The following is a 22,482-nucleotide window of genomic DNA, read 5'->3' as shown; positions in this document are numbered from 1 at the left end:
CTTGCTCTTTAAAGTTTTCTATGTCCCTACATATCTATGCATCTATGTCTTCTTTGAATTTTTTGAATTTTCTTTTGAGTTTAGTACTTTTTCCTGAAAATTTATCTATGATGTTGGTTGGAGCCATTTGGCTTTGATTCTGAATGTGTGCAGTAGTGTAGTCTCTATATGATTTATTTGCCTATAAACAATGTTAGTGGTATCTGTGATTTCCTCAGTGGCTTAGGGTCATTAGTGGAGGCTGTGGTGGAGATTTTCTGGGAAAAGGAATTGCAGGTAGGTCAGTCTTCAGGCCCAAGTGGTTGCAGCAGTAGGTTGAGTATACCTGTCCTTTAACCCCCTGGGTGGTGTATGCTGGCACTAGTGTTAGTTGTCCACTTGGGCCAATTATCAGGCCTCCAAGTGTCTTGCCCAGATGCTGGTAATGGCAGTCATAAGCCAGGTGGGTAGACTGGTTTTCAGACCCCGGTGCAGAAAGCATGGTGTGGGCCATGGCAGTAGCAATGGTAAGATGACCGTCTTATTCCTGAGCAGTGCACACTGGTGTTGGCAGTGGCTGTGATTGGCTGGGCAGACTCCTCACTGAGCTCCTAGATGGCACATGTGAGTGTGTGTTTGTGGTGTTGGCAGCAATGTGAGTGGGCCCATCTTCAGGTTCCTAGGGAGAGTGAATAGATGGTATAGGTGGTGGAATGGATAGAATAATCACCAAGTCCTTGGGTGGTGTGCTCAGGCTTGGAGGTGTGGTGCCAGTTTGGGAGTGTCTGTTCTCAGGCCCCTGATGGTGTGCAGGAGGATAGGCTGTAGTAGGCAGGCTAAGACAGTCTGTGATGGTTGGTGTGGATACCTGACCTTAGGGCTTGTGCTAGGAAGCATAGTGGCCCTGCTGTTTGTATGAGTAGGTTGCTATCAGCAGTCTCTTTCAAGCAGCTCTTAGGCTCTGGGAAGTGAACATTTAATCTCTGGCAGCAGCAGTGACTGCAGTGGTGAGTGTGAGGAGCCTGATTTGAGGATGTGCACTAGAGTACAGAACCTATGCTGCTGGTATGGGCAGGACTGGCACAGGGAGTCTCCAGTTCTGGGTTGCACTTGTTTCAGCTCCCTGCTGTAGTAGTGGCTTCAGCATTGTGCAGAGAGTGGAGATGAGGATCCCACCCTCTACTGGTAACCAGAGCACTTAACCATACTGTCAGGGGGGCAGGGTCATCACCCACAGCCCAGACATGCAGCTCTCAGACTTATTTGCTCTTGGAAGCAGCAGCAGCAACAGCACCAGCAGAAGTGAGAAAGAATCCCACCCTCTGTGAGCGAGCTTTAACACAGGCCACACTGCTAGTGGGGGCATGGTTGCAACTCACAGCCCCAGATAAGCAGCCCTCTCTTGCCCATCCAGCCCCTGATGGCAGCAAGAGCAACTGCAGCTGCAGTGAAATGCAGAGGAGGAAAGAGATCCCATTCTCTCTATGTAAGTCCAAGCACAGAGGCCACTCTGCCAGCAGGGGTGTGGTCACTCCTTCCAGCTCCAGTCCGACAGCTCTCAGACCTGCTTGTCTTGGCTCCCAGTGGCAAAACCTGCTATGGCATTGTGCACGCATAAAGATCCCACTCTCACTGTGAACCCAAGTACAATATGTGACACAGTTAGAGGTGGAGTCATTTATCAAAGCCCCAGACTGAAAGCTCTCCAGCTCTGGAAAGCATGTAATTTGGCTTCCTTTGTGCCCAGTGGCCGCCTCCTTGGTGTGCTGTATCATTTTTTTTTTTTTTTCCAGGGAGTAGTATTCTGTTGGACTAAAGTACTGGGGACCCCAAGCGTCTTTGGGCTCAGCCAGTGCTGCGCCTCTGTAGCCCTCTGGGTGGACACCAGGGGATATAAACAGAGGTTCCCAGGATGTGGCGATATGAGAGCTGTTGTTCCCAGAGCAGGATGCAGAATGGTGTCGGTTAGGCTCTCACAATGGTGCCATGCTGTAGTCACTTAGATCTCAGGAGTGTGTGTGACCCAGTGCATTTTCTATCTGGTACAATGCCCTCATTGGGTCTCCAAATCAACACCCACACTAGTCTTAGGGTTAATGTGGGTAGAGGAGCTCTCCAATGGTTGGGATTGTGACAGTCCACAGTGAGAATGTGAGCCAATGAGGGTCTCCCACTTACTCTTTCTCTGCAGTAAGAAGCCCCTACAGGCTCCTAGCCAATCTCGGCCAAGCTAGCCGCTTGCTTTCTTCCCCTTCTGTGTCTCAGATATTTCTCTGTTGAACTCCAGTGTTCTCTACTAGATGTTTTACCTGAAATGTGATTATCTATTTGGTTAAGTTTTGTTTCTTCTGTCTGGAGAAGGCAAGTGCCTGATGCCTCTAGTCAGCATCTTGAACCTGTTTCTACATTCAAGATATTCCTAATTTTTTGATGCAGATATTCATTGCTGTAAACTTTCTTCTTAGAACTGCTTTTGCTGTATCCCATAGGTTTTGGTGTGTTGTATTTCCATTTTCATTTGTTTCAAGAAATTTTTAAATTTTTTCTTTGACTCATTTGTTGTTCAAGAGCATGTTGCTTAATTTCCATGTATTTGTAGAGTTTTCAGAGTTCCTTCTGTTACTGATTTCTAGTTTTATTCACTGTAGTCAGAAAAGATACTTCATACGCTTTTAATCCTTTTTAAATTTGTTTAGACTTGCTTTGTGGCCTAATTTATGAATGATCTATCCTAGAAGGAGTTACATTTGTGAATGAGAAGAACATATATTCTGTTAGTTACTGGGTGGAATGTTCTGTAAATGTCTGTTAGGTTTATTTGCTCTAGAATGTAGTTTGACTTTGATCCTTCTTCATTGATTTTGTCTAGAAGTTCCGTTTATTTCTAAAAGTGGATTTTTGAGGTTCCTTACTATTATTGTATTGCTGTCTATCTCTCCCTTTAGATCAAATAATATTGGTTTAATATATTTTGGTGCTCCAGTGCTAGATGCACATATATTTGTTATTGTTATATCTTCTTCCTTAATATACTTCTTAATTATTATGTAATGGCCTTCTTTGTCTCTTTTTATATTTTTTTATTTGAAGTCTATTTTATCTGAAATAAGTATAGTTACTTCTGCTTACTTTTGGTTTCCATTTGTATGGAACATCATTTTCCATCCCTTCATTGTCAGTCTGTGTGTGTCTTTACAGGTGAAGTGAGGTTCTTGTAGGTAGCAAATACAATACATTCAGTCAGTCTATATTTTTCAATTGGGGAAATTAACTTGTTTACACTGAAAGTTATTATTGACACTTGAAGACATACTCTCTGACTTTGTTCATTGTTTTCTGGTTGTTTTGTATATCTTTTTTTTTCTTTCTTCCCTTCTCACTGATTATCTTGGTTGTTTTCTGTAGTGATAAACTTTGATTCCTTTCTCTTTTTCATTTGTGTATCTACTGTCATTTTTTTCCTTCTGATTAGTATGGGGCTTATATTTTATTGAAATCTACCCATTACATGACCTTCTTTCATAAACTGTTTCTTCTCCTTTATTCCTTATTTTGGTTAATAAATTGCAATATATTTGAAACAAAGTCCAAGATATTAGATTTGCTAAGTAGCATAAGAACAACCTCCTTTTCTCATCTTCATGCTACATCTTTGTTGAGATTTTCTATCATCTCTCACCTAAATTGTTGCTATGTTGGGTTTGAGTTTTTTTTTTTTTTTTTTGGCGTAGCTTTCATTTTTTATTGTGAGGCCACCCTCCATATGCTACCACACTGATCTTTCTGAAATACAAATAACATGCTAACCATTTTCCTGTTTAAAATATTTTATTTGTTCCCCTTTGCCTCTTGGATGAATTTAAAACGTCTTAGTGTGGCATAAAAGACTTCTAATACTATAACTCCGATTTTTCTAGTTTTTCCTATCATATCATTTTTCACTGTCTCCTCACAGAGAAGCTATACTCCTTTTACATGCTTCTTGCTTTTCTCTCAATATGGCATAGCCCATTACAAAATAAAAATATTTATATTAGTATTTGGAAAATAATCCATCATTGCAAAATATTACAAATTTTTGAAAATGGATTTTTCAACATATCTGAAGAGTAGTTTCCTTTCATTCTTAGTAGTTTCCCTTCACTTACAACTTTAGTATATTGAAAATTAACATTTAGAATTTTGATGATCCTCTGTTTTGATGTTATTATGAAACAACACAAAATTCTAACACAAGACAAGGAAATTCATCCTCACCTCAGGTCCTTATTTCCCAGGAACCAGCATTGTTGTACTATTTCTACTTCACCAAATATATTCTAATTGGTAATTAGCCTTTATAAGGAGATTTTGAATTCATTGAATCATCCAGTAACATATTGATAATGTCATTAAATCTGAGAAGTGTAATAATGATTTCCATGTGTCTCGTTAGCTGGTCAGCAAAAAAGCAAATCCATGATTCTCATCTATAAGTTTCAATAGCAGTAATTACAATGTACTCATGATGGTTTAGGCAGCCATAGATACCCTAGAAATAGGTAATGACAAATTTCACATACTTTCTGCTTCTCAGTGAAATGTTATTGCCTTCCTTTACCACCTGGAATGTTTCTGCTTACCTTTCAAGATCGGTCCAAATAACAGCTTTTGATATCAAGTCTATTTTCTTGATAAAGCTAGCTGACCAATCTCCTTGCTTCTCATAAAACTTGCAATATCTATCCAATTACACAGGTTTTATTTTTGGATTTTATGTTTGTCTTTTAAGTAGCATCTCAGTTACTTAAGGACATGGATTTTATGTCAACCATTTAAAAAATGACCAGCCCTTAGTACAGCGGCTGCTGGGACAAAGGTGCTGAATAAATATTTGCAGCAATGATACTTTTTTCCTTCTCCTGCATATACATTCCCTGTCATTTCTGAGCTTTTTCCTGCTTCATAAATTTTTCAAAAATTAACTTGGCCTGGAGAGAAAATGTTGAGTACACCATTGCTATAGTAACAAGCTTCACCTATTTCCATGTGTGTTGCAGATTCCTCCATGTGAAAACACCCTCCACATAATGTACCATGAGTCTCAGAGAGGCACGAGAGATAGGGATGTTGCAAAGAGGCTACAATATCCTTCACAACATGATCTCAACTCCAAATGGAAAAAAAAGTGTTCTGCAACCTCCACAATGTAAAATGAAAGTTAATGTATGGGAAATAAAGCCTCCCGATTTTAGCTACAAACTGTATACATCTTTGAGAATTCCAGAAAGACCATCAAAACCCATTAAGGAAGAAAAAAGGAGGAAAAAAATCAGTTTTCCAGAAACAATGCTTCACTTGCCCAGCATAAAGAATCATCCTAAGGAGGCCATAGCTCCTAAATTTATAACTACATTTCCATGTTTGGATTCACAAAAAGCAAAGTTAATGTTTGTGAAGAGTGGACAGTATCCGAGGGATGTATATGTCAATCCCAAATCACATGACTTTCGACAGGTACAAAAGAGCATTTGAATAAAAACAATTTAAGATAGCTAAGAGGAACTATGTATTAATTTTTATTCATTTCTTAATGAGAAAAACTATTAAATATAGGAAAAAGGTATGTGTATATTATGTGTATAATGCTGCCTTTTTTTCCTCACAGAACAATACAATTCACATTTAGCAATAAATGATAGAAGACAGAGGTAAGAACCTGATTGATTCTGATGAGGTTTAATCTGCCAGGTCAAGTGGCCAACTCTGAGATGGGCTTTCTTAGGTTTCAGGAGAACACGTTGGGTTTAGATATGATTGGAGAACAGACATCAGTTGCCAGAAGTTTATAACCTAGTAATAATAAAATAAATTTATGGAATAAATTGATGAATGAATGAAAATAGTTAAAAAGGGATATTTTATTATTTTGATGAATTCTTTGGATGATTAATAATTTAAATAATATATGGGCAATAATTAGATTTATAATTTAAAAGGGTGATGAAGAATATGGAGATGCAAATAAGGTCAAATATTTATGCAAAACATCATTCCATTAAAATGTGAATATTCTATTCTTAGGTCTATAATTTAGCACATAAACATGATTTGCTAGGCAAAGAGATAAACACAGTAGTACAGGATTTAGAAATAGTGAGATAAAAGAACAAGTGTATTCCAGTGGGAAAATACAGAATAGTAGTTAAGAGCATGGCTTCTAAGATCAGAGTATCCCTGTTCTTTTACTTTCTAATAACTTTAGACAAGATACTAAGCCTTTTTCATTATTTATAATGGTGTGTTAATAATGCTACATACTTTTTATGGTTATTTTACTTAATGAACGAAATAATATATGCAAAGCACAACGGAATCTGAAATGCTAAGGTATTCAATGAATGTTAACTCTATGAGCTATTAGGATAAAATTTGGAAAATCCAGGGAGCCATAGTCAATAACTCCCTTTACTTATTCAGAGCATCTAAATATTTCCATTCATAGTAAATAACATATGTTACCTTTTGGAGATGAGGGAGGTCATTTAAATATTAAATATTACTGGTTTATTTGAATATTTTACTAGGCCAGGAGCAGTGGCTCACACCTGTAATCACAGCATTTTGGCAGGCCACAGTGTGAGGATCATGAGGTCAGGAGTTCGAGACCAGCCTAACCAACATGATGAAACCCCGTCTCTACTAAAAATGCAAAAATTAGCCAGGTGTGGTGGCATGTGCCTGTAATCCCAACGGGAGGCTGAGGCAGGAGAGTCGCTTGAACTCGGGAGGCAAAGGTTGCATTGAGCCAAGAGCTCACCACTGCACTCCAGCCTGGGTGACAGAGTGAGACTCCATCTCAAAAAATAATAATAATAAAATAAATAAGTAAATATTTTACTAATAACAGACTTAAAAACTTGAGTAAATGAAATTCAAGGAATAAAGAACATTTTTATTTTAGCTGAATTAACTTGCTTCTATAAATGAGTGGATTGGAGGCAGAGTGTTACAAATTGTGTAACCACCAGATGTCAGTATTGTTACAAAGTAAACCTCAATGAAGACTTTTTGAAATGAACTTGGTCTCATGTTGTATTCAATTAAAGCGTGAAAAATCTTTTATTAGATAATCTCCCTCTTTGGAACTTTTAATATTGTTCTATATGCTTGTGGCAGGTAACTCATTAAGAAAATAACCCGTTTAACTTCTGCTTGGTACCCTCACTGTTTCGTGCCACGTTTACTTAGCTTTTGAGTAGAGACCTTTGTGATGTTTTCTTTGATCAGTTCTTGGAGCAAACAAATTCTATTTCAGTTCAAATTGGTTCACTTAAACCACTAAAATATCTACTTTGTTTATAGCTTATAAAAAGACAATAGTAACTCTACTCCAGGCTTGACAAATTATTTAGCTTTGTTCAATGTTTTTGCTATGTTTCTGAAATAACTTCAGCTCCAGAAAAATAATATGTAATTCTATGTGTCATAAATTATGATCAAGTTTAAGATTAGGTTGCCAAATTTTGAATAGATTCCCTTAATTCCACACTGCTTAAGATACTAATTCTGATCTCTTCACAAAAGGGTAATTGAAGTACTCCTCTCCACCACAAAAATGAATTGTTTATACACTATTTAAATCTTAGATTATTTTTTCAAATTTTCATAAACAAGTTTTAAATGCTACATTTGAATGCCACAACAAAATTGTCAAAATTACTTTTTGCCAAGGAAATATTTAATATTAGGAAAAATCAAATTCCAACTACAATAAGAAACAATATGTATTAGTAATATTGCAATCTTTTCTTTACATATCTAGTATCAACCTGATTTACCAAACTTTGAGACGACTTATGAAAAGGACCCCTTTGGATTAAAATTTAAATCACAACCCTTAAGTACAGGTAAGCTGTTAAGATGTTATGATTATTGCAAAAAAAAAAAAAAATCTCTCTGCGTTATATATTAGTAGTAGTAAATGCATAGGCTTAAAACTAAATAGGTGGATATTATTATCACCTTTAATAATGTGGTAAATTTTTTAAATGCCCTTTTAATTATTTGCAACAATACATTTACTTTTCTACCACGACTGTTAATATGTTATTAAAGATTATATTTGTAAGTCAATGCGTCATGTATAGAGAACAAATAGAGTGTAATGCTTAAGAGAATAAACTCTGGAGCCCAGCTGTGCAACTTTGAATCTTGGCTTCACTGGCCCAAATAACCTAAACTGTCTGTCTATTGGTTTCCTCATCTGGAAATGCAGATGATAACAACGGAATCTTCATCACAGAATTACTGTGAGCATAAAATCTGCTAAAAGCACTTAGTAATGTATTAAAAATCACATGGAAATAACATACACACGTGCATGCTATAATTACTGTTATGGTGCCATTTGCTAAGTGTTAATTCAGAGTTAATTTGTATTATTTTACATTTCTTATTTGGATTAGGATGGATCACATCTGAATGCTATATTTACATATTAAAATTATATATAAATTAAAACAAACAATAAGATGTTAACAGTGATTGTCTCTGGATAGTGAGAGCACGATTACATTTTATTTCCTCTTTTTCAAAATAAGGAGCAAATAATTTTATACTTATAAAACTAAGATAATTTATTTACAAATATTGTACACATTTTACCATGTGTTATACTTATAAAAGTGTCATCCAGCTGTGTAATTAAAATGGAACATGTCAACTTTCCTAGTATATGCTATGTGTAACTCACTTTGGTAGAAAAAACCAAAGACACTTTATAAGACCCAGCCCCTGACCTCAAAAATACTTTAAGTAAAACATAAGGTAGAATGCAAAGTATACCATCCAATAGGAGATACTTTAGAAAGACGGGTCCAGAAAAATAAAATGTGGGATTGGAATTGGAGTTTGAAGAAAGACAAAATTAACTCCAGCGGGACTGGCAGAAAGAACAAGAAAAGTTTTGTTTAGATTTACATCTATAATTATCCAGCGACTTACCACTCCTGGGTCCTGATCTCCAAAACTGATACCTTATCTGAGAAACATCATGAACAAAGACACGTGTCATTGCTAAGCCTCTCATTTGTCTTCGTATCTCTAGTATATGGGTACCAGTTACCAAAAGATGATAAACAGAAGAATACTACAGAAAGATTTATCACCCACAAGCATCGTGAATGCACCTGGGATTCAAAACTCATTTTGACAAAAGCCCCATGGCCTGTTAGATCTGCTTCATATATAGTGAGTTTGACTTTATCTATAGCTGTTGGAAAATGTCTTCAGCACTGTTGTCAACAATTGCTTTAGTGCAGGAGTTTTTTATTTGTTGTAGTATAAAATATATTTCTGTCTTTAAAAATAAAGCATATAGCCGCTGCTTTTTTTTTTTTGAGATACACATAGTGGATTATCTAGAATTTTGGATTTTCTTTTCTTTTCTTTCTAGATCCTGATAAAAGAATAAGTGTATTCCAGTGGGAAAATGCAGAATATTACTCAAGAGCATGGCTTCTGAGATCAGACTATTCCTGTTCTTTTACTTTCTAATAACTTCAGACAAGATACTAAGTTTTTTCATTATTTATAATGTGGGTTAATAATGCTACATACTTTTTATGGTTATTTTAAGTAATAGCTATAGTGGAATAAGGTGTTGATGGAAGAAGCCAAACTAAAATATGTGAAGAGGTTTATTCTGAGCCAAATTGATGACTATGACTTATAACAAAGTCTCAGGAGGTTCTGAGAACATGTGGCCCGAGGTGGTTAGTTTACAGCTTGACTTTGTACATTTTAGGGAGACAGAAGTTATGGGCAAAGACATAAATCAATACATGTAAGGTATACATTGGTTTGGCCTGGAAATGCAGGACATCTCGAAGCTTGGAGGCTTCCAGGTCATAAGTAGATTTGATGCAGGGTGGGTAAGCCCCAAAAGTGGGGCATAGCCGGGAACATTCTTGGCTTCACCCAAGAAAGAATTCAAGGGTGGGCCTGTGGTGTTAGATGGCATCTTCTATTGAGTACAGCAGCAGCAGAGGTACTGCTCCTTGTGAAGCAGGACTCCCCACAAGCAGCGTGCTCTGCGCAGCAGCTCAGGGGCAGTTCTGCAGTCATATTTACACCCACTTTTAATTATACGCAAATTAAGGGGTGGGTTATCCAGAAATTCCTAGAAAAAAAGTGTTTCCTTCCGGATGTTGCCACAGCAATGTTATACTGTCATGACACTGGTGGGGCTGTCTCGTGGAGAGATGCTTTCAATGCCTCTTCCCTATTTCAACCAGTCTTCCATCTGGTCTGGAGTTGAGTCCCGCCTCCTACCTCAGATTCAAAGATTCCCCAATTGGCAATTGGTTGAAAGAGTTAAGCTGTGTCTGTTAAGTCAGCTTGAGTTAAGGCAAAGAGTGGGGGTTGTGGAAGTCAAGGTTCTTGTCATGTAGTCGAAGACTCCAGGTAGCACGCTTCAGAGACAATAGATGTGAAGGTCTCTTCTCAGACCTTAAAAGATATGAGACTGTCTGCAAAAGAGAGACAGCTTTGCAGGGCCATTTTGAAAGATGCTAAAAAAGTGTATTTGGGGATAAAATACTTTCATTTCCTCCAGGGCCTGCTATCTGTCACGTGATGCTACACTAGCATCAGGTTGAAATCGGTATCTTATTGCTGCAAAGAGCTGTTTGTTTTGTTAGTCTTGAGATCTGTTTTAATGTTAATACTGGTGAGTTGCGCCTGAATTCCAAAGGGAGGAGGGTATAGTGAGCCATGTCCCACTTTCTCACCTTCTCTTCCCATCAGGGTCTGAACTTCTTTTTTTTTATTATTATTATACTTTAAGTTCTAGGGTACATGTGCATAACGTGCAGGTTTGTTACATATGTATACATGTGCCATGTTGGTGTGCTGCACCCATCAACTCGTCAGCACCCATCAATTCATCATTTATATCAGGTATAACTCCCCAATGCAATCCCTCTCCCCTCCCCCCCCCGAACTTCTTTTTCAGGTTTCTTTGTGTCCCCTCACTCATGAAGGGGTCCATTCATTCGATTGGGGGGCCTTAGAATTTTATTTTTGTTTTACAAAGGCTTAAATATTGTAAGAAATTTTTCCCAAATTTCCTCTTATCTCATTGGAAATCATGAGAAGTTTAGAGAATGACACTCACGTGAGAAGGCCTGAAAAGACAGCTCTGTGATACACTCATAGAAAAAAATATTGAGAGCACATACTTTTACCCTGGCTGAAATTCTGCCCTAGTCACATAAGGATGCTTCCCTTTATGTCTAAGCAGAACAAGATGTAAATCTGGAATACAGATACACTTTTAAAGCAGATTATTAAATAGCAAATTTTAACAAGTAAGCAACTAAAGTTAATACAGGTCTGCTTTTAGTAACTTCCTTTGTACCATTTTCCTTCAGAGACATAGAAGGCAATGTGATGCGTACAGTGCATTTATGGATCGTGTGGAAGAAAAGTTTACAAAGATATGCAAAAGCAGGTGGGCAAAATTTAGGATTTGTTGTTAAATACTTACATTAACTCTTTAACATTACTATTCAATTTCTGTTTTAAATAAAACATTTTATCATATAAGTGCTCTATTGTCATAGGAACTGTAGGTGAAATAGTTGCATGGTGCTTAACTGTTTTAAGTGGAGCCTGAAAAAATCCTGTCCCATTAACAATATATTTAAGAATTTCATTGCAACCTGTTTCCTAGGTGCATAATCACCTCTCACAGCTCTCTTTATTCACATGTCAATGTCATCTCTGAGAAGTGGGGAGGAGGACAGATTAATGTAAAAGAGTTTGGGCTTTGAGTTTGATGAAATAAGTTCAAATTAAGAGTAATCCACCTATAATTTGTGATCTTGGATGATTTGCTTAAATTTTCTGATCCTATTTTCTCAGGTTTTTGGAGAATTAAATAAGATGACAAATATAAACTGCTGGCACAGTTCCTCATATCTTCTTGATTCAATTATTACTGACTATTATTGTTAATGATAATATAGAGATATGGCCTTGCATGATCATGGAAAAGTAACATATTACCTGTGGCTTAGTTTTCTCATCTGTAGAATGACAGTAATAATAGTACCAACTTTGCAGAGTTACTATTGAAATGGCTGCATTGTCTGGGGAATTACCCATGGTTCATTGTCTGGCGTTGAGACAGAATTCAGGACACAGACACATGTGGGTGGGTTAAGGAGCAGAAAATTTAATAGAAGAAAGGAGAAAGGAGAGCAGCTCCTTTCCAGAGAGAGAGAAATGTTGGAAAAAGGGGAAGGCAGGCCTACTGCAGCAGATTTCATAGGCAGGTTGGAGGAGGCGGTGTCTGATTTAAATAGAGCCCACAGATTGATTCAATCAGATATGACATTTACATAGCCTACGGGAAGGCTGGCCACTCCACCCTAATCTTATTATGCAAATGGACTCTCCACTTGACCAGTGGCCATCTTGTCTGCTCCTTACTGTACGAGTGGCTGGCAAAGGAAGGGATGATGGAGCCACTATTTTGAACATGCCTGGTCCCAGGTAGTTATTTCCTATGGAATTCACCTGTGGAAGCTTCTAGCTTGCTTGTCTGTGTCTGCAGCTCAATTTTACAGGCTGCTTTTTGTTAGGAAATGATTTGGGGCTGCTTTTCATTAAAAAGAAAAACCTGACCAGGCATGGTGGCTCATGCCTGTAATTCCAACACTTTGGGAGGCCAGGGTGGGTAAATCACGAGGTCAGGAGTTCGAGACCAGCCTGACCATCATGGTGAAACCCTGTCTCTACTAAAAATACAAAAATTAGCTGGGTGTAGTGTTGGACGCCTGTAATGCCAGCTACTCAGGTGGCTGAGGCAGGAGAATCGCTTGAACCTGGGAGGCAGAGGTTGCAATGAGCCAAGATTGTGCCACTGCACTCCAACCCGGGTGACAGAGTGAGACTCTGTCTCAAAAAATAGAAGAACCTTACCGAAGCCTCTGATACCCTATCTGCCTAAGTAATTTTTTCTTAACTCTTGTATCACTATGAATAGTCAAAGTTTGTATTTGTGAAGCAATTGGAACATAGCACATGACACTTAGTAATTGCTATCTAAGTATTTTATGAATAACAATTCAAAACTATGTATTTTTTGTGTACAAAATAACATATATATAATGTCTAGGGACAAATGAAGTCAAGAGCTTTCTGAAAGATGAGAGAGGCTACTCAGTAAGATTAATTTTCAGATTTTTATGAGGGAGTACACAGAGTGAACAGTCAGCAGACAGCTATCTTTAGGAGGGCCACATGACAGATGAATATAAAAAGAGTAGATATGTGACCAGAAAGCTGTCTCCAAATGGACAAGAATTTGTTTTAAGTGGTGGGTAGAGTGTCATCCTACTAATGATTTAGGATGTAGATTTATCCTTTCAAAGTTTACAAAATGGTTACTTTAAATTGCAAACATCCTGCTGTTCATATATAAAATTCTTGTTTCCTGTAGCATAGTGGGAGTTTCTCCTTTATAATTGGTGTGCTGGAGCTTGGTAACTGCTGGCTCAACATTAAAGAAAATGACATGGTAGTCCATCACCAAAAGTTTCTTTTGTTGTTGTTTTATTGTTTGTTTGTTTGTTTGTTTTTGAGATGGAGTCTCGCTCTGTCACTCAGGCTGGAGTGCCGTGGTGTGATCTCGGCTTACAGCAACCTCTACCTCCCAAGTTCAAATGAATCTCCTGCCTCAGCCTACCAAGTAGTTGGGATTACAGGTTCCCATCATCACACCTGCCTAATTTTTGTATTTTCAGTAGAGATGGGGTTTTGCCATGTTGGCCAGGCTGAACTCAGTTGATCAACCTGCCTTGGCCTCCAAAAGTGCTGGGATTACAGGCATGAGCCATAGCACCCAGCCACCAAAAGTTTCTTTTTTTTTTTTTTTTTGAGATGGAGTCTCACTCTGTTGCCCAGGCTGGAGTACAGTGGCTCGATCTCAGTTCACTGCAAGCTTCACCTCCTGGGTTCACATCATTCTCCTGCCTCAGCCTCCCAAGTAGCTAGGACTACAGGTGCCTGCCACCATGCCTGGCTAAATTTTTGTGTTTTTAGTAGAGATGAGGTTTCACTGTGTTAGCCAGGGTGGTCTCGATCTCCTGACCTCGTGATCCACCTGACTTGGCCCCCAAAGTGCTGGGATTACAGGTGTGAGCCACCATGCCGGGCCCCCAGCCACCAAAAGTTTCTTAAAGTGGTTACAGAAAATCATGTATCATTACTGCTGCCTGTAACACTGTGAATTCATGGCCTCTAGCCTCAGTCAGAACTTCAACTTTCCTAGGTGTCACTGGGAAGCATACTTCAAAAGCAAATCTACTTCAGTATTTCACAGGCTTCTCAAAATAGAAATGTTTTCTTCTGAAGTTGTCGTTCCTCTTATTTTTTCATTTTTAAAAAATATTTGATATATTTAGCAAACAGATCCCTGTGAAAGTTCAAATAAAATGGCTTTATTTTTCTCAAATCATGAATTTTAAATATGCTGTGTTGGATCTCCCTCCCCTCAGCCTGAGAACAACTTTGGCAGAGTCTATAGATTTTCAACACTTCATTTGTACTAGCCCTGTCATTTCTGTAATTTAAACTCACATTCAGCCATGAAAAAGCTATGTAAGACAATTTAAAATTTTTCTGTAATTTAAGATTATGTTCAGCCATGAAAAATTCAGGATAAGAAATACATATGACTTGTATTTCACATCGTGCATAAAGAAACAAATTAATGTGGATTAGAGACCTAAATGTGAAAGGAAAATAATAACATTTCTGCAATACATTTGGAGAATTAAATAATATCTTTAAAAGAACCATAAAAGCACTATCTATAAAGAAAAAAATTATTGAATGTTCTACTTGAACATTAAAACTACAAACTTGCATCAAAATACATCATTAGGAGAGTGAATAGGCAGACAGAGAGCTTAGAGAAAATATGTGCTACTCATATAAGCAAGAAAATGGTTTATATTAATAATATATAAAGAACTCATGCAAATAAATAAGAAATAGGCATGTAATTCAATGGAAAATAACAGCAGGCTGGGCATGGTGGTTCACTCCTGTAATTCCAGCACTGGTAGGCCAAAGTGGGAGGAACTTTTGAGCCCAGGAGTCTGAGACCAGCATGGACAACATTAGGAAAGCCTGTCTCTACAAAACATTTAAAGAATTAGCCAGATGTGGTGGTACACACCTATGGTCCCATCTACATGACAGGCTGAGGCAGGAAATTTACTTGAGCCCAGAAGGTTGAGGCTGCAGTGTTCCCTCCACTGCATTCAAGCCTGGGTGACAGAGCAAGACCCTGTCTCAAAGAAAGGGAGGGAGGGAGGGAGGGAGGAAGGAAGGAAGGAAGGAAGGAAGGAAGGAAGGAAGGAAGGAAGGAAGGAAGGAAACAGACTTCATACAAGAAGATCTCTAAATACAAAACATGAAAATGTGTTCATCTTCATGAGTAGTCAGGGAAATATGCAGTAAGATGCACAATGGACTACTATTGCACACCCACCGAAATAGCTAAAATAAAAAGATAAACAACAGAAGCATAAGTGTATTCATCCATTTTCACGCTGCTGATTAAGACATAACCAAGACTGAGCAATTTACGAAAGAAAGAGATTTATTGTACTTACAGTTCCACATGGCTGGGGAGACCTCCCAATCATGGTGGAAGGCAAGGAGGAGCAAGTCACATCTTATGTGGATGGCAGGAGACAAAAAGAGGGCTTGTGCAGGGAAACTCTTGTGTTTAAAAACCATGAGATCTCATGAGACCCATTCACTATCACAAGAACAGCATGGGAAAGACCCGTCCCCGTGATTCAATTAGCTCCCACTGGGTCCTTCCCACAACATGTGGGAATTCAGGATGAGATTTGGGTGGAGACACAGCCAAACCATATCATTCCACCTCTGGCACCTCCCAAATCTCATGTCCTCACATTTCAAAACCAATCATGCCTTCCCAACAGTCCCCCAAAGTCTTAACTCATTTCAGCATTGAACCCAAAATCCACGGTCCAACATCTCATCTGAAACAAAGCAAGTCCCTTCTGCCTATAAGGCTGTAAAATCAGCAGCAAGTTAGTTACTTCCTAGATACAATGGGGGTACAGGCATTGGGTAAATACAGCAATTCCAAATGGGAGAAATTAGCCAAAACAAAGGGGATACATGCCCCATGCAAGTCTGAAATCCAGCACAGCAGTCAAACCTTAAAGCTCCAAATGATCTCGTTTGACTCCATGTTTCACATCCAGGTCACGCTGACACAAGAGATGAGTTCCCATGGACTTGGGTAGCTCCACCCCTGTGGCTTTGCAGGATACAGCCTCCTTCCCAGCTGCCTTCACGGGCTGGCATTAAGTGTCTGTGGCTTCTCCAGGCACACAGTGCAAGCTGTCAGTGGATCTACCATTCTGGGGTCTGTAGCCCTCTTTTCAGAGCTCCAATAGTTGGTGCCCCAGTGGGGACTCTGTGTGGGGGCTCCGACAGCACATTACCCTTCTGCACTGCCCTAGCAGAGGTTCTCTATGAGGACCCCATCCCTACAGCAAACTTCTGCTTGGGCATCCAGATGTTTTCCTACATCTTCTGAAATCTAGTCGGAGTTTCCCACACCTCAGTTCTTGACTTCTGTGCACTTACAGGCTTAACACCATGTGGAAGCTGCCAAGGCTTGAGGCTTGCACACTCTGAAGTCATGGCCCAAGCTCTATGTTGGCCCCTTCCAGCCATGGCTGGAGCAGCTGGGACATAAGGCACCAAGTCCCTAGGCTGCACACAGCATGGGGACCCTGGGCCTGGCCCACAAAACCATTTCTTCCTCTTAGGCCTCTGGGCCTGTGATGGGAAGGGCTGCCACAAAGGTCTCAGAGACATTTCCCTCATTGTCTTGGGGCTGAATATTCAGTTCATCACTACTTATGCAGATTTCTGCAGCCAGGTTGAATTTCTCCTCAGAAAATGGGTTTTTCTTTTCTATCGCATTGTCAGGCCTCAAATTTTCTGAACTTTTATGCTTTGCTTCCCTTATAAAACTAATGTCCTTATCAGCACCCAAGTCACGTCTTAAATGCTTGGCTGCTTAGAAATTTCTTCTGCCAGATGCCCTAAATTATCGCTCTCAAGTTCAAAGTTCCACAAATCTCTAGGCCAGGGGCAAAATGCTGCCAGTCTCTTGGCTAAAACATGACAAGAGTCACCTTTACTCCACTTTTCAACAAGTTCTTCATCTCCATCTGAGACCACATCTGAGACCACCTCAGCCAGGACTTTATTGTTCATATCACTATTAGCATTTTGGTCAAATCCATTCAACAAGTCTCTAGGAATTTCCAAACTTTTGCACATTTTCCTGTCTTCTTCTGAGCCCTACAAACTGTTCCAACCCCTGCCTGTTAGCCAGTTCCAAAGTCACTTCCACATTTTCAGGTATCTGTTCAGCAACAACCCAGTCTACTGGGTACCAGTTTACTGTATTAGTTCATTTTCACACTGCTGATAAAGACATACCCAAGACTGAGCTATTCACAAAAGAAACAGGTTTATTGGACTTACAGTTCCACATGACTGGAGGGGCTTCACAATCATGGCGGAAGGTGAAAGGCACATCTCACATGGCAGCAGACAAGAGAAGAGAGCTTGTGAAGGCAAACTCCCATTTTTAAAACCATCAGACCTCATGAGACTCATTCACTATTACAAGAACAGCACAGGAAAACCCTGCCCCCATAATTCAATAACCCCCCACTGGGTTCCTCCCATGGCACATGGGAATTGTGGGAGTTACAATTCAAGATGAGATTTGGGTGGGGATACAGCCAAACCATATCAATAGGCAAGGATGTAGAGCAATTAGAACTCCTATACACTGCTTGAGGGGGAAGAATTGAGACAAGTACTTTGGAAAAATATTTTGCAATATATTCTAAAGTTGAATGTATACATACATATAACCTATGACACAAAATTCCATTATAAATGCTGTATACTTAGCTGATATATACAATATATTTGTATGCACTAAAAGATATATATAGGAATGCTTATAGCAGAATTACTTGTGATAACCTTTACATTAGAGACAAGCCCAAGGCCAATAAATAATAGAATGGATACATCAAGTGTGGTATATTTATACAATAGATTATACAGCAAAGAAAATGAACAAAATGTTGGTATATACAAGTAATGGGGATGAGTTTCACAAACACATCTAGGAGTTTTTTAAAAGCCAGATGCTACATATATGTACAATGTATATATATACACACATATCTGTACATACTGTATTATTATTCCATTTATATAAAGGAAAACTCTTGTCCATGTGTAAGAAATCAGGATGTTGACTTCCTTTGGTTTGAAGGGAAGGAGTACAATAACCTTCTGGGTCCTGGAAATGCAGTATTTTCTGACCTTGATGTTAGTTACATAGATACATTCACTTTGTGATACTCCATAGAAATATTTATTTAATATCTATGCACTATCATATATATATATATGTAAAACTTTAATAATTTTTTTAATTGGGAGATTCTTTGTAATTGTTTTAAATTTCAAAAAGAAGGAAGGAAAGTCTCATTCATTCTAAATTAACATTCTAATCTCACATCCAATTCAAAATTTCTTTGCTGTTTTCAACAAAAGCCTGCCCTGTAGCTCCAGGATCTGGGGAAGAGAATGTTGTCTCTTGTTTCTCTCTTTCTGCACCTGTCTCAGGCACACTCCATTGCTTCTTGGTCTGCCTTTTATCTCCAAGGTGTTGGTGTCTAGAGGACAAATGGAAGAAACAGGGGCAAAAAGCCCAGGTAACAGAGACTACTGTAATCAGCCATGACATCCTCTGTGTGGCTCATGTCCAAATAATGACTGGCTTGTGGAGGACATTTTTGCACATTACTCTCTGTGCGAGACAGAGGCCTCATTTGGCACAGTCCTCTGAGAACCAACATCCAGTAACTTGCCCTAAGTCCCTATCTCAGCCCACTAACTCTTACAGGTCTGATAAGAGGCATCTTATCATCAGTGGGATTACTCACAAGATGGCTGGAGCTCATCCATTTTATTAATTCAATGTGTTTACAGAACCCTCCATAGAGCTCACCAAATGGCGTGAATACGGAAGACCCCTGTTTCCCTTTCCCCTTTCCCTCACATTGTGAGCCACCTATTTTTGCATCTCTAGATAAGAAGTAGACAGGATGCTCTATAAGCAAATGCACATCCTTAAAACCACTCCTCTACCAGGAGCTCCCAAAACATCTTGTACTAAAGGGCTCCATAGGTGGCCGTTGCAGTTCTGTAGCTCAGCAAGCATTCATCCAGAGGAAGCCTGCTGGTTTCCTTCACTCATATGCATCCTTAGTCTTTATAAATGATAATCCTGAGCATTCATGAATTAGCTTTGCAGGGATTACCTTATTTTTTCCTTTCTCACAGAAATCAGAAATGAGTATTCCTCAGGGCTTTCCCTCAAGGGTAATGATGCCTCCTTTAAAAAGCAAAGCCTTCAGGGTCGGGCCCAGTGGCTCACACCTGTAATCCCATCACTTTGGGAGGCCAAGGCAGGCAGATCACGAGATCAGTAGGTCAAGACCATCCTGGCTAATACAGTGAAACGCTGTCTCTACTAAAAATACAAAAAATTAGCCAGGCATGGTGGTGGGTGCCTGTAGTCCCAGCCACTCAGGAGGCTGAGGCAGGAGAATGGCTTGAACCCTGGAGGTGGAGCTTGCAGTGAGCAGAGATCTCACCACTGCACTCCAGCCTGGGCAACAGAGTGAGACTCTGTCTCAAAAAAAAAAAAAAAAAAAAAGCCTTCAGATGTTTGATTGTTTAATTCCTTAATTTGGACTGAAGAGAGGGCGAGAGTAGGTGGTCTGGCCTATTTACCTTTTAAAAAGCCCCATAGGGACAGAAATTCTAGCAGTTTCTTGATGGTGTTACCAAAACACCAAGGGGTTTAGTCTAGGTCCTGCTGCTCACCACACAGAAAGCCAATCACTGAGACAATGAGTATTGCCAAGGAAGAAGGCTTTAATCAGGTGCTGCAGTGAAGGAGATGGGAGCTCAGGCTCAAATCCATCTCTTTGACCAACTAAACCTATGGGTTTATATAACATTCTTCTGTAGAAAGAAATGTAACAATATGTAAGAAAACAGGAACTAGGGAGGGGCAAGGATGCAATCATGATGAATGAGGGCTCCAGACTTCTCATTGTTAGGATGTCATGACCTGGTGAGTTTCAGTTCTTGGAAATCTTTTTAAGAGGCCTCAAGGTCCCTTCCTGAGGAAGGAACTCAGATAAAACAAATGTAAGCTTCAAGCTTTAAGACCAGAAAGGTCAATTTCTACGTGCATCAAAAAGAACAGTCTATGGGATTATTGGGTTGGTTTCAATGGAACATAGGAGTTTATATAAAGGAAAACTCTTGTCCATGTGTAAGAAATCAGGAAGTTGACTTCCTTTGGTTTGAAGGAACCAACCTGTCTCCTAGTGTTAACTTTGAGGCTTTTCTCCCATTTCAAGACAACAGGAAACACATCCCATTTCCACATCCTTTAAAAGCTTGTAATACTTCTCTAAAGGCGCTCCTACCTCCCCTCACCTAAGTGAGAAGCCTCATTTTAATGCTTCCCTGCACTATTCTACCCTACTGGTGCTAATACAGAAGGAAAAGTTGAATTGTGTAAGACAGGATGTATTTAGAAGTCCTTAATTTTTGCAGCATTTAATTGGCATTTATAAATCAAACTCAGTAATGTGCAATCATTTTCATAGGCATAACCTCACTCAATTGTCTTCAGACCATGCAATGTTTAGTCAGGTATTATTATTATTATTATTATTATTTTAGACAATTATTGTTGTTATAATTTTATAAGCTGGGAAACTAAAGTCTTCACTGGGAACTTAATGTTAACATCATTGATTCAAGATGGCACTCCAAAACACCTTGTACTGTTGCCCTCAGTTGCATGTGCATGCTTTCTGATAAGTACGAAAAATAAATTCGACTATTTGGCCAACAGAGTATAGTTCTACTTCCACATCATAGTTCTAGTCATGTTCAACCATTCTTTTTTGTTATCATGCCTTTATAAGCTTGGTTTTAGTTATTTCAATAGTGAATAAGAGGATTAAGCAAATGACATCTAGCATTTGCAGCCAAGTTTCTGGTCCCAGGAGTGACCTATCAGGTAAGTCTCACCCTTTATAGAAGCTGATTCAGTGAATTCTGCTCACACGTTTCTCTTTTGTTCATTTAGATAGCTGACGGACCAAAACAGCATCGGGCTTCCTGAACTCTGGCCTGAATGTTCATCTCCCGTGCATTTCCCAGTGAGAACATCAATGAGTTCTGGCACCTTCCTGGATTCTACGGAAATCTGCACTCTCTCACAGGCTCGAGAAAGTGCTAAAATAAAGGAAAGTTGCATAATTTGAAATTCCCTTGTTACCGCATGGATCAGCATCCAATCATCAGGCTTTTGATTTAGTCTGTGAAAGTTAGATCTTGCAACTATGAGTGGAAATGCTGATAATGTTGTGCTTTCTGTTAATGTCCAAAGTTAAAGAGATGCTGTAGTCTCAGGTAAAACTAATGTAAGACATATAAACAACAATAAAGCTTACTAATTCTGACCACCACGTTTCTCTAAGGCCAAAGATTGCAAATTTCATCTGTTAGTATCATTCAGAGAAATAAGAATTCTCTGGATATATTCTACTAAAGGATGACTGTTACGCTGTGTGGAAAAGTAATACTTAAAAATCAAATATTTTTACTTTAAAAAATACAGAACAAGGTAGCAACCACAGTTGAAGTCATTCAAATATAAATGGGGCACTTTCCCAGGAGATGTCATTCAGAGACAAAAAAAAGGCAAGTTTAATTCATGACACAGTGAAGTTCTTCTATGGTTTAAATTGTTCCTAGAAACAGATTTTATTTCAGGAATCATAGGATGTCAGATGGTTAGTGATAGTGTTTATTTCTGAAAAAAAGAAAAAGAGTATATGTATGAGCTTTGTGTTCACATATACAAGGTGGCATAGGCTGAAACAATCAACATTTACTTAGTATGTTTATGGCATATTGATATCAATATTTGAATCTTCATTTTTTCAGTTTTTTCTAATACACTTTAAGAAGCTTCTCTGAGACACTCAACTATATCAAAAGACAGAAGATCTCCAAGTGACAGAAACACTAAATGTCCTTCTTAAAGATCATCAGGCTTGGAGAACTTATAGTTCCAACTAGAAGAAAAGGTCTCTCTTTTAACATGTTAAAATACTTTTCTAAATTTTTGTTTAAACATTTTGAGGGAAATAAAACAAATGACTTGAAACTTCTTTGTTTTTGATCAAGACTTGATGATTATAATTTAAAATTAATAAAAGGGGAGGGTAGGATTTAATGCTATTGCCAGTTTTATCAAATGGATTATCC

General features: G+C 38.7%; 1 protein-coding gene across 1 annotated transcript; it reads left to right on the top strand.

The window, feature by feature from the left end:
* Window positions 1–5,307: 5,307 nt before the first annotated feature.
* On the top strand, window positions 5,308–21,508 carry LOC111551638. The gene is made up of 6 exons (XM_023225676.2): window positions 5,308–5,475; window positions 7,784–7,868; window positions 9,068–9,210; window positions 11,394–11,473; window positions 18,685–18,833; window positions 21,296–21,508. Exons 1-6 carry the CDS (start codon window positions 5,308–5,310, stop codon window positions 21,301–21,303), a joined length of 633 nt encoding a protein of 210 aa, XP_023081444.2. The 3' UTR covers window positions 21,304–21,508.
* Window positions 21,509–22,482: the final 974 nt, after the last annotated feature.

This window comes from Piliocolobus tephrosceles, chromosome 8, assembly GCF_002776525.5.
Source record: "Piliocolobus tephrosceles isolate RC106 chromosome 8, ASM277652v3, whole genome shotgun sequence".
Classification (NCBI taxonomy): Eukaryota; Metazoa; Chordata; class Mammalia; order Primates; family Cercopithecidae; genus Piliocolobus; species Piliocolobus tephrosceles.
Note: the sequence above shows the minus strand (reverse complement) of the source record. Positions and strands in the feature narration are given on the sequence as shown.

Bases quoted from the DNA above. Each gene is read 5' to 3' on its own strand.
- LOC111551638 (XM_023225676.2), top strand. From the start codon at position 5,308: ATGCTTCACTTGCCCAGCATAAAGAATCATCCTAAGGAGGCCATAGCT. The intron at 9,211-11,393 runs GTGAGTTTGACT...ATTTTCCTTCAG, and splicing joins TTAGATCTGCTTCATATATA to AGACATAGAAGGCAATGTGA. The intron at 11,474-18,684 runs GTGGGCAAAATT...CCTGCCCTGTAG, and splicing joins ACAAAGATATGCAAAAGCAG to CTCCAGGATCTGGGGAAGAG.